Below are 13,365 nucleotides of genomic sequence, written 5' to 3' on the forward strand. Positions count from 1 at the left end.
AAACTTTGTCAAAATAATGTGACTTTTGTCACAGGTCAGAGGCATTATGTGGACTATCACCAAGCGTGAACCATAGAACTAGGGGCCAGAACATGCAGATTGGTTTCAAACGTGATTATTCTGGAAAAGCTCTACCCTGTAGTGTTTATTAAAGTGAACTATGAATGCACTTCTGGTTTGGTGGTTTGAAACATGTTGTATTAAGCTCAAAGTGTGTCTTGTTGCAGTAGGCCTATAGCAGACAACGTTATGAAGTATTCAATGAAAAGCTAAGTTGGCTAGACTTTTTCCCTTAATCAGGTGATGACACTTTTCGTTACTATAATTATGCATTGTGGCCAATGACCATTAAACATCTTACATCTTTCTATGCAACATACAATAAGTTATAAGCATGTTAAAACTACGCAGGGGTGCACGCTACATGCATAACATGGTGCAAGTCTTCTTTGTTGCAGCCTTTGTTACACTACTGGAGCCAGAAAGAATATTTTGTTTACTTACAGTAGCCTAGTTGCGTGGTCAAGCAACTTCAAAAATATATCGCCCAACACTTAACCAAATTAAAGAAATGACTTTGCTTCCGGACAGAGCTGATGGGGTTGCGGAGTAGAAGTAGATCACGGACTTCTAGATAGTAGCATCTGGACTGGAAACGCAGTGACCAACAAAAGGCCAAACAGTTGGTACAACAGTTGGCCAACAGTGGGCCAACAGCCAAGTAACTAACCCTGTTGGCCCACTGTTGGCCAACTGTTGTACCAACTGTTTGGCCTTTTGTTGGTCACTGCGTTTCCAGTCTAGATGCTACTATTTAGAAGTCCATGAGTAGATGCTACAATCATTCAAACAACGCTTTAAAAACGCCAGATTCCTATCTCCTCTGGCTACAGATGTTTAAACAACGATAGATATTTGAAACGCATATTTAAAGTTTTGCTTTAAGCTGACTTACATTCTTTGAGGATGTAGGCTACTTTCGACCAAAAATTACTAAGCAAAGACACTGTCATAACTAGGCCTGCTACTTTGTTCTATAAATGCGTTTCTAAAGCATTTACATTGTTTTTGAAGGTGGCTTTCAAAACAGTGCGACAAAACAAAATTGTCGGTTACGAGAAGAAGAAAGAAATTAATCGCCTGACCTTTAATTATAAACATCGGCTCAAATTTCAGTCAATGAATGCTAATCGAAGCCAATGTTGAGCGCGGTGATATTATGACGTGTAATACTACACGGAAAATATTTCTAACTTCTTGGCAGGCTTAAGATTTCCTACTCTGCAAAGAAGTTCAGTTGAAGTAGGAACTGATCTACGTTTTCCTGTTTTTGCTTATTTTTTTTCTACATTACATTCAACTATGCATGAATTTCATTAACACTCAAAGATGAAGCGGATGATCAGCAGTTTATCCTCTGCTCTGGCTGTATTTTTAAATCTTCCTTGTGTCAGAATTTATTTTGAAGTTTTCTTGAAGTTAAAAACATTTAACCATTTATAATAACAAAAACTGAAAACTTCAATTTCATGTTTTGAATTGCTTATTTGAAAATGCAAACTAAAAATACATCGACAATAAATGCATGCGTTGGAATGTCAGCTTGAAGGATATTGCTATTGTTTCACCTTAACTTATCAAGCATCGTAAGGAAAACCTAAGTTTTGTTCTCACGAAACTTAGGTCACGCTTCCTGTTTAACCAATGTCACTCACACGGAACTTAGCTCAACACATCTGTATTTCTAAAGCGACACAACTATGTAACCGGTTTTGCTTTCATAACTCTCACGATAGGCTATTACTGATAAAAAGGCATTACCGGTATATTATGAAATAAGCGGAGAATTGAAAAAAGCACACACTCAGAACTCAAAACCGACTGAACAACAGAACGAGAAGGTAAAATTCACGACTGGAGAATGTCGCTCTTCTGACACCGGTCGCAATGAACTACATTGGGTAGAAACAGAGAATAAGTACTTTTCAATTTCCCAAACTTGTAATTTTTATTTATAAAAAATATATTTAATATTCAATTTAACTTGTGTAACTTTTGTAGGTAGCCAAATCATACCCTTAGACTAGACTAGACAGCCTAAATTACTCTTATAATAATCAAAAGCCAGCTTCAGATAGCCAAAACCCTACACTAAGGGACTTAGATAGCTAAAACCCCTACAGATCAAGCAAGAATAGTAAGCTGCACTGCACGCTTAGCCCAAGCAGCACCAGTTTTCGAGTTAAAACAGCAGAAACCGTTCAGTGATACAGAAATCAGTAGGTTAAATAGCAGCAGATTTTAAGTATTGAAGCAATTGAACAAAAAACATAGCCAACCTTCATACGACAAAGATTTGCACTTCATATGATAAACAAATGAAGTAGCATCTATAGTACAATGATGGAAAAATACTTGAAACTACCCATTTCACTTAAAATTTGTTCATTTGTAAGTTGGTACATTTTTATTTTAGGAGCAAAAATGGGCCCCCCTCAAAGGTGAAAAAACGAAAGACTACTCGTTTCTCCTTTACAATGTTATGCTACGGGAGAAAGTTGCCCAACTCCCCCCCCCCCCTCTCGGAGCCCCTGTATATTGCATTGTGCAAAAGGTATTTATTGACACAATGAAACCCTACCGTTATAGGCCTACCATGACCTACTCTATATATTTTTACCGTTGTTTTAGTTTTATGTCCTGCTGTAACTTAAATTAAACTTTTTTTTATCCTTTATTGCAGCATCATTTGACAAATTTTACCATTGATTTAGCCTCAAAGTACTCTAACAAAGCGTAACTTTGAGGGTTTTTTCAAGATTGTCGGAGAGTGCCCCAGACCCCCTGTTCCAGACAATGGTTCACCTAATCAAACGTCATATAAAAAAAACGTTCAAGTCTACTGAATATTACGTCATGGAAGTTGCTAGAAAATGTGCCAAAATTGCACCATCGTTCATAAGACTTGTGTCAAACCTGTTTGGACCTGTTTGGGCCTGTTTCAGTTTGAAACCTGTTTAAACAGGAAATATTATATCAGCTTTAAACACCTGTTTGAATGACTTCATAATTGTCTTTCATTATTGCGTCACAGTACTGCATATGTGAGTTTGAGATATTGCTATCTATTCTGGTCATTCGTAAAATGATTGTTTGAAAGTTGGCCGCACATTTAACTGTTTGCTTAGTGCTTGCTAACTGAACAAAAGTTCCGTCTTTTATCCAAGTAATCTGTATCGTAGTGACAGTTTTTAGAGGTGTACGGCGTTGTATCTCGATTTCGATAGCCGCGGGATAATTTTACAGGAATACACTTATTGAATAGACGTTTCAAGGAGTGTTTCTTTTTCGGTCGATACATACAGACGAACGGATTCGGGAATCTTATGTTACAATTTTCCCACGAAGAAATTATGGTTTACCGCTGTGACCACCCCCTTTTCTGGGTGTTTGGGGCTTTACCCGATATTCATTGTCATGTGCAATAATACTCATTTTCTTCCTCCCCTCTAAAATTTGTGCTGGTTGTGTCCATACCATGGAACGTTTCATGTCGTGATGCTGCCTGAGTGCATAGGATTTGAACAGGAAGGTTAGGTTGCAATTTGTTTCAAGCTTGTTTCTTTACTTACTTTGCTGTATCATTAACTTACAATTATTTCCAGTTTACGTGTTCTTGTAGGCTAGTGCTAACCTTGCCATGCAGAGGTGTCGGTGTAGCCAGCACAAATTTCGAGGGGAGCAAATACGTATTATTGTAAATGTTAGTGAACCCAAGAACGAGTCGCCAAAAGCAAAGCACCCACAGGAGGATGGGCCTCTCTCAAACAACGTGGAAAAAAATATCTTAAAAATTCCCATTTTGAGGGTACTTTCTATGGGAGGGTAACTGCCCCTTTTCCCCCTGTATATGCCTCTGTTGCCATGTAAGACTTTCTTAGCTAACTAAATGTTTTTATACGTAGGCTTACATCGGAAAAATTCTGCAAAATACAGTCAAGTCCTTTTTTTAAATATAAGACTGCTTATTGTTTATTCAAAGGTCTTGCAAAACTTTTTTTCTTTTAGAAAATACATTTATGCATTTCCTCAGAACGCGTAAAAGACTTGTCAAAATTAACTCCAAAAAACAGAGTTAACCCTTTACTGGCGGCGAAGATTATCTCTCGTTATTTGTTCGTGATTTTTTTGTATATTGTAGTTTTTAATCTAACTGAGAAGATTTTATGAAAAAAATTTAAAATTTTTACTGCTTTGTTTGTTTTTTATTATGTTCCCAAAATGGGAACGTTGGCATGTAAAGGTACCAAAAAATATCGTATCGTGTTTTGTATTTGAATACGACGTAAACTTGGGTAGCCTACTTTATTCGATACAATAGCATTGAAAAAGACAATAAACAAAAGTACACACGTTTAAGAGATACACAAACAACAAATGTACTTTCTACCATTGTACTTTCTACCATGTAACTGTACTTTCTACAACTACCCTGTCACTAACTTTATTTGTGGTGGTATGCGTCACTGCATAACTTATGCGTCGCTTTTTCGCATTTTGTGCATAGTAACCTTGTATGTTTCATGTTCACTACACATCTTCCTTGTTACGATGATACAAGAAAATGATTCAATGAGTCGAACTCGAATCGCACGGCTGCAGACGGATGTGCAGTAGGTTCCCTAAGTCGACGCCTAGGTTTCTCCACTTTCACCAATGACCGAGCAATCTCGCGCCTGAACTGAAGGTGGTTTTCAGAACATTGATTTACGTAATTATAAAAACGGAAGGCAGCTACAATTATGAGGTCGATAATATGGGCAAAAAGATTTCATCAGCATTTTTTTGATCGAAGTCGTGGCCGGTAAAAAGATAGCAACCTGTCACATACATCCACACCCCCATTCCCTGGTTGTACATACATCCGCCTCGATAGCTCAATTGGTTAGCGCGTCACTTCTGGAACGAAGAAGCTTCAAGATCAAGCGGTGCTGGTTCGACTCTCGGGGTGTGCGCTTGAGCAACGCACGTTAAGGACTGCTCTCCATTCAGCGGCATCTAATGGATGGAATAGTTCCTCAGCAACAAGACTTCAACAATCGGAAACTTCACTCTGTCAATCTCGGTGACCGGGCCTGCGTCAGTGATTCAAAGCCTCTACAAGTATGCGAAACTGCCAGGATTAAGCTCTGCAAGAAGCTTTCCCAGTCCGAGGATAAAGATTCAATCAATCAATCAATCAATCAGAAATGGTTGTGTTACTGATTTTTCCTTATGTTTCATTCTTCGTTGAACTGTTTGAGTTGGTGCTACACCGCAGTAATTGCTTGCAATAGTGGCAGCACAATTATCGTTCTATCTGTCACAAAGTACAATGCCGTGTGATCAGTAATCAAATTCCCCTCTAGGCTTTTTCTGGAAGGTTTTCTTACTGGAGAGAGGACAGGAACTGGTCCTGTTCTCTCTAATTGTACCACATGCTCTGATGTTTTCTCCAGCAAGATCAGTAAGTAGTTGATGGGTTGTGAAAAAATTGTCAAAGACAAAAATATGTTGGTCTTTGCCGGCAACACATGACAGCATTGTCTCAACTACGTGTGCTCCCAAAGGTTCAGCTCTTCTTTCATCTTTACCGCAGTAGATTTCGAAGTTATAGGGATAACCATCGGAGCTACACAACATCCATAACTTGTAACCAAACTTTACTGGCTTTCCTTTTATTATATTGTTCTGCACTGCGTAGTCCTCGATAAGGAACCATCGATTCGTCAATGCTTAATCACTGGTGAAATGTACCAAATTGTTGACAATTTGACCTTTGCAGATCTAACAGCGGCAGTACCTTGGCCATTTTAGACTGAGCTAGATTATGATTGTCAGCCAGGTGCAATTACGTTTTTATATTGCGGAAATGGTCTCTGCTTATGGTCTTAGAAAATAGCGCTTGAAATTAGCGCTGTCGCCGTCAATTTCTTTGAGAGCTTACGCAGTAGGCTACTTTACGCCGTGAAGGTTTTAGGCAATTCGCGCTAACGCTGACGCCGTCAATTTATTTCATTGACGCGTACAACACTGATAGTAAGCCAATAAGTTTTCTCATATCAACCTCATCAACTTTGAAGTTTATCATATTCTTGTCTCTCCTTGTATATAAGCTTGTTTGCTCTACGAGTAAAAAGAACATGTCACCAGTAAAAAATAAACAAAATATCTCAAACATGCTTTTCCCTCCATGAGCTTGAACCTTATCGAATGGCTGCAGTTCTTTTGGGTCCCTCAGTGATGCTTTGTCTTTTTTTCGACATCTGCAAGCTCTTTCCGTTCCTTCGGTAGAAGTCATAGAAGCGTTTTCTGCTTAAGATCAAGCTGTGAAAAATATCATGCTGTGACAGCATCACGCTGTGAAAATGTTCTCTTGGTAAAAGTAGTGAGAACTTTTTTGAGATAAACTCCGTTATTTGTGTACCACATGTTGCCAACGTTCCCATTTTGGGAACAACGTATAAATTTAATTATGAGAAGAAAAATGTTAAATATAACGAAACAAATGGTAGGGTAAACAAGTTATTAGTAATAATCTCACATAAAAAACGCAAATATTTTGAAAAAAAGTTTGATTTGTGTTTTCGAGAAGCACTTTTTTTCGAAAGATGAAAAATATGATTTTTGACTAAATCCATCGCTTTCATAAAGGAACAATTTTGCAAATACTAATTTTTCAACAAATGCATCTGAAACAATAATCATTCAACAACAATATCCAAAACAGAAAAATCTTAAATGAAGTCTGTGTAAAGCTGTGCGCGACTTCAAACCCATGTTCAGCACAAATCTGATCTTACTATTTAAAATTTTTAGCAACTCTACGGCGTGCATAGTAAATTATTGATTTGCAAAATCTTTAAAATTTCCAGCTAATTGTTATGCAACGAAAGGAAGTCCATTAACTTCTGGATGATCTTTCCATAATTCCTCCATTTCATAAACTTTGCTGCGCTCTTCCATCCACTTGTCGGCAATACAGGTCTGTTCAAGACTGAAGTGATTCTTCCAGTCGCCAATCTCACCTTTTCTAATGAATGGTAAATCGTCTGGACGAGAGACCTTGCACTGAAACATAAATGTTTCCTAATCGTTAGGTTGGAGGGCCCTACATTGACAACAAACAAATGCATACACAGAAGGCTACGGTAACTATAAAGATACAGTAGGCTACGCTTTGAAGTTAAAAATAAATGAAATGAAGTTTAACATGATCACCAAGCTAAAGGATTTCAGGTTAAAACAGTCTGACAATCAGTCATCATCTACAATCTTCCAGCATAGCCTACTGTAGTGTAGCTTTATTTTGTTTTGCAAGCTTGCTTTCACTGAATTGCCATACACAGCATCAAAGACTAGTTCGATGTTTTATGTAGGCTACTGAAGTGACCTAAGTACTGTTTTACATAAGCCGTCTCACTCACCCAAACACTCGAAGTGTTTTTCATTTGTTTGAAACTACTTTGGGTAATAATCTTCAAAAGTAATTCTCGGTCGTTTTCCTTCAAAGATTTTTCATAATCTTTTCCAAGAAAATGAGCAATTTCCAATATGTTTGTTTCAGGATCTTTTTTCAAGTCCTCATAAAGTAGAAAAAACACATTTGGTTCATCACGTTTCTTGTACCATTCACCAACATGTTCAAAGTACTCTCCAAAATCAGCTTGTCCTTTCAAATACCCATCAAATATACCTTCCAATGTAACACCAGGACAAAGATAATATCCAACCAAACCTTTAATGTGATAGTAATATGAAACTAAAGCATCCTTTGGGTTTCTTGTTATGACGACATACTTTGCATTTGGATTTTGTGAAACAAAGGGATAAGGCAAATGAGTTTTAATTATTCGTGGAAACTCTTGATTATCTATTGACTGTGTGAACTCGCATCCGTCAAACTCCAACATCGAGCTTACATCTCTTAGTTTTTTATCTGTTGGTATTGGATCACCATAGTGTGTAATGAGCCACACAATATTCTGCATCCACGTCGTTCCACACTTTGGATAGGTACAGATAAAGATATCACCATCCTCAGCTTTGTACTTCACAGCAGAATCCAAGTCTTCTTGCTTGAAAGCAGGTGGATATAAAGCATACAAATCTTTATCAGGGTGCTTAAACTTCTTAAGTTTTGGACAAGTGTGTAAGTTGTCCATTTTTGTCAAAGTTTCAAGCTTTTTTTTAAGTTTAAGAATACACGATTTTGGAAAACTGAAGCTGCGTACAAATAGTGTTAATGTCATATTTGGTCCACAACAACTGTCAGTTTAAGTCCAAACTAAATATAAAGGTTTTGCACATGCTTGATTTCGATCATTGAGAATGAGACGCTGAGGTTTGTTTTATACGTAGCCTTTATTGGCACTAACTACAGTAGTCTACCCAATTTATGTTTTGGGTAGAGGTCTTTCTGAACAACCAGCTTAACCAGGAAGTCGAACAGAGATCGTATGTTCGGAAAGCGAGCGTCTTATCCATTGGACCAGCCACCGCTATTTTACTAGCTTGTAGCCTACCCATTACAATTGAAAAAAACTTCATATTTTCTTAAAATTACAGTTGTTGAAATATTTTGCTGTGTAATTAAAAAAAATGGTTTAAATTACAAAATAGCTTACATTTAGTAAGTTTGCACGCATGATATTTTACTGGACAGAGGAGACCAGGTCGGTGCAGTAGCGTCCTGTCTGCAGTTATGATATAGAGATGTGCCTCCGTATAGGCTACTTGTGCGTAAAAACATATTATGATGTAGGCTAATGTAAGCTAAGCGTATTTTCTTGTGCTATATGACATGTTTTTGAAATGCAATTCCACTGTCTTTGATAAAATCAAACTAAACAAAAATCAGTGATGCGTATAAATATTGAAACGTTTAAATTTTGTATTTAAAATTTTTGGTGGGATACTCGTGATGCAGTTGAGCTGAAAGTATGTGAATGGTTCAAGTATGCTTTACATTGGCTTATTCTTCCACAAGACAGCTTTTTGATTCACTAATCACTTTGAATTTTCTAGTTTATGTAAACCCCATTCTTTTTTCCGCACTTCTCTTTCTTAAATGTCAGGAGACGTGTTAAACCTTGCTGACTGCACTACAGAAAGTAGCCACTTTAACAAGAACAGATTGTACCTGATCTGACACAAAATTCTGTATCATAGTAGGTTACATCATTATAACTAGGGCCATTTTTATTTTGACCTAAAAAAATTTTTTGACTTTATTTTTATCAAATTTTGACTTTATTTTGACCTAACGAAATTGCTTATTTGCAGAGGGCATAGTTCTTCCTTGAATTGATACCAGTTACCCAAACATAATATTTTGTCGATTTCAGACCCAAACGTGTTCAATAAAAGGGGCTTGTTCACTAAAGGTTTGCCTTGATTGTGATGCTTCTTGTCGCTCCAATCCATCTTTATGGCGTTTACTTTTCCTGTGGATTTCAACAAAATACTTTTTATCGCACTTCACTATAAACTCGCAAAAGTTGCACCTTAAATCACCCCCGGGAGTTGCATTAAATTCACCAGGAAAATCTCGACAAATCTGTCTAACTTTTGTTAAAGACGATTTAGCTTGCTTAGGCATTTTTGTATTACAGACTGCCAGTAAGCTATTCCTAAAATCCAAACTGTTGATCTTCGAAAAGATCACGGACATTTGTGAAGAAGAAGTGTTTCATAAGAATTGTTTAAATACATAACAATGAATAAACAATGGACAATTTGCGATAAAAGTTACTGCTGATCCAAGTGGGCATTGTGACATTTCCTGCTTTTATGGATTAACATGGTTTAATTGTGTCGCAGCTCCTGATTTACAATGCTTCTACAAGGATTTTGACAAAAATTACCACAAAAACACAAACACAAAATTTGCCAAAAGCCATAATTTGCCAATTTTAACTTTATTGAAAATTTTGACTTTATTGTCAATTTTGACTTTATTTTGACCTATAAACTTCTTAGAAACAGTCCCCTAGGTGCCGAAAACAACTTTATTCTTTGATTCGTGGACAGACGAGGTCCTTAAAATTTTTTGACTTTGTTGACTTTTGCGGGCCCTAATTATAACATAGCATGATGCCCTCTCGTGCCTCTGTTCTTTGTATAGGCTACCGGGCACTTGTATTATTACTCGATGATGAGCTGATGGATGAGCATTATTGCTATATCTTATCTTAAAACTTTAAAAAAAATTGGCCTTTCAGCAACAAAAGTGCCCTTTTTTCATAATCCTGCCCCCCCCCCAGTCAAAAACCGTTCCGGTGCCCCTGTTAGTAATGTCTAATTGACAAAACGTCGAAATAAAAACAGATAATCACCTTACACATATTGTGGTAATTTAGCGGTTTACACCAGAAGATCACATTTTGCTGTTAGTTATATTGGCTAGACTTACAAGCGAATGCATTTAGGCTAGATACAACTTAAAAATTGGAAACATCGAGATAGCTTTGTGCTAACAAACTTTGTTTAATTATTTCTTGCTAAAAACTTGCTTTGTCTTAAATATACATCTCACTCTCATGCGTAGATACTGTAACAAACTACCAACCTACAAAGTAGGCTACTAACCTATATCAACAACTGACACCAGAGTTTGTGACATTTGATTTTGGCCTGCATTTACGATTTACCAGAAGTTTGCCTCCTCAATAGCAATTTAAATGCAATTTTGAATAACCAGCTCCACACAAGACATAAAAATATTAATAATAGCCTACTAACATTCTCAGCACAAGGTGAATTGCAAATATGATTTAGTTTCGGAGGTAGCCTAACTGTTTATTTGACGCACCATAATGCCTTGCTTGTGCTTGTAAAAGCAAGCCAAGTCATGTTTGCAAAAACCCATTAAATGGACAATGATTTTCTGCAACTGAGGTAGTTGAAGCGTTAAGTGTAGGCTACGACCCATAGCGACCTATACACATCAGCCGCATCAGCCCTTGATGCAATTTTCATTTTGGCCTCTAGACTAATTGCGCTTTATTATAGCTTTTTGAAACGATAGTTTTGAAAATCCAAATTGCCAATGTGCGATCACTAAATCTCAAATCACTGCAAAACTCCTCGTTGCACTTCAAAAAAGGACAAATTTTTCTCTGTCACCAGTCTTGCCAAGTGCTTGTCAGATTTCTAGAACAAGTGCTAAAATCTAGTCGTGCAGAATTTGTGTGGTTCGCGAACCATGAAATTAATGCGATAGAAGGCATATTTTGTGATAGAAGATGAAAAATGTGATGGAAGATTTGGATGGTGGGATGGAAAACAGTCTTCCATCATTTCATCCCAATTCCATCATTAACTTTCTAACATGCTTAACATAAGAAAAAGTAAAATAATTCGAGTGAAAGCTGCCGTTTGATGACGTTTCTTAAACTGAAATATTCGAGAAGTCAACAACATTTACAATCAAGCATCCTCGTGAGTAACACAGTTTCACTTCAGTCATTTAAATGCAGTAGCCTACATCGTTCTTGAATCATTCTATTTGTATGAAAACGTGAACAATCAACCAGAACATAATATGTTTCTCGGCAGCCGATCACCGTTATGGTTAGCGAATCGCAATTGCTCGCTGCACCTGCAAGCATTCAGCCTTGTGCTGATAGCCAGGAACGCTCCTTTTTGCACAAGTAATCAAACAGCCTGAGAAACAATACCCGTATGTGGCAGTATGTAGAGCGTTTTAAAACCAAATTGTGATAATAATAATAAATCAACCAATTAAGTTTATTTCAGTATATTATATAGCTTCACGTACCGGTAGGCCTACGGTACATTTGACAAAAGTTCGAGACAAAAATAGTAGGCTGTATCACACACATAGCCTAACTTTTATCCATATCGAAGCAACAACTTAGGGGCATCGAAAAAAAACAAAAAAAAACAAACATGCGGTTATCTAAAACAAGGTGCCCTCACAAATATAAATAAATCATTAAGCGATAGAATAAAAAGTAAGTTTGCCCTGCTGCAAACTTCCAAGACACAGTGAACAGAAGGCTTGAACCATGATTGAAAAGCGAATCCGCTGCACCATCGACCGCTATTTTGCAATATACATCATTAATCAATTTAGTTCGTCGTCGCCGTCGTCGTCGTCGTCGTGTGAGCCTCTGGGGCCGAGGGTCTATCCTTTTACCACCCCAGATTCACGATGTTTCCGGACTACACTGGAAGGCTACTAGAAAGCAGCCAGTCTTTGGTTACATCACCCATGGCACGCCACCTTCCACTCCATTAGGTGGCTTGAAGATAGAGCAGTCATTGATGATGTGGTCTGCGGTCTGTTCCTCGGCACCACATTCACAGGAGGAGGAAGAGGCCATTCCCCATTGTGGCATGGTTGAGCGGAAAAGCCCGACGCCCGTACGGAGACGGTTGAGGCGCACCCATGCCTGTCTTGGTAGTGTTAGACCGATGGGGCGTGTGTCGGCGTCGGAGATGAACGAATAGAGTCTGGTGGCGGTTGACTTCCATTCAGAACTCCATTTATGGTCCTCCCAAGCAGCCGCAGAGATGTCCTGTACATCAGCTTCGTTGATAAGAAGTTGAGCGGCTGGTACGAATGGGTATCTTGATTTCAGTCGACGGGGGTGCTCGGTTTGGAGAGCAGAGATCTAGTGGTGGAAAAGGTGGTTAGGCTCCTGTGCCCGTCGACCGAGGGACAGAGTGGCTTCTTCGTGACGAAGCTCAGCGGGTTGGATGCCAGCAAGAATGGGGAGATTGTCCAATGGTGTGGGACGCAGGCATCCGGTCACTGTGCGCAGGGCGCTGTTTATGGCAGTGTCGATGTTATGGCAGTGAGCACTGCGGCACCAAACAGGTGCACAGTACTCTGCTAAAGAGTAGACAAGGGCTAAGGCTGCTATACGCAAAGTGTCAGCCCTCGTCCCCCAGCTAGAGCCTGCTAGGCGCTTGAGTAGCGCAGCGCGAGATGTGAGTTTCTTGCGCAGTGACACCAAATGGTGGCGGTATGTGATAGTGATACAAGCCGCGCCGCGTGGAAGGTTGAAATGACAAAGCCGCGCCGCGCCGCTTGCCGCGTAATCTTTCAAGAGATATCAGTTATGAAACTTCAAATTTAAATTGGAAACACGAATCAGTTTTTTTTTCCTTTAACGAAATCGGAAACCCTAAGCTGGGAAGCTATGCAAATGGTTTGCAGTTGACAGGGTTTTTGGGGCTAGCTTGTGAGGGAAGCTGTACGAGTGTTTTTGGTTAATAGCCTAGCTGATAAGCTCAGTTACTACGCTCTTGGCCTAGCGCAACTACCGCATTAGTTACTATAACAGTTAGCCCAGT

General features: G+C 38.6%; 1 protein-coding gene across 1 annotated transcript; it reads right to left on the reverse strand.

Annotated features, from left to right (window-relative positions):
• Nucleotides 1-6,467: 6,467 nt before the first annotated feature.
• On the reverse strand, nucleotides 6,468-8,221 carry LOC145767084 (sulfotransferase ssu-1-like). Its single transcript, XM_082578831.1, has 2 exons — nucleotides 7,467-8,221; nucleotides 6,468-7,110 (listed from the first exon to the last, which is right to left on the reverse strand). The coding sequence occupies exons 1-2, from the start codon at nucleotides 8,202-8,204 to the stop codon at nucleotides 6,922-6,924; spliced, it is 927 nt and encodes a 308-aa protein (XP_082434957.1). The 5' UTR covers nucleotides 8,205-8,221; the 3' UTR covers nucleotides 6,468-6,921.
• Between the last annotated feature and the right edge of the window lie 5,144 nt (nucleotides 8,222-13,365).

This window comes from Aplidium turbinatum, chromosome 3, assembly GCF_918807975.1.
Source record: "Aplidium turbinatum chromosome 3, kaAplTurb1.1, whole genome shotgun sequence".
In the NCBI taxonomy this organism is placed as follows: Eukaryota; Metazoa; Chordata; class Ascidiacea; order Aplousobranchia; family Polyclinidae; genus Aplidium; species Aplidium turbinatum.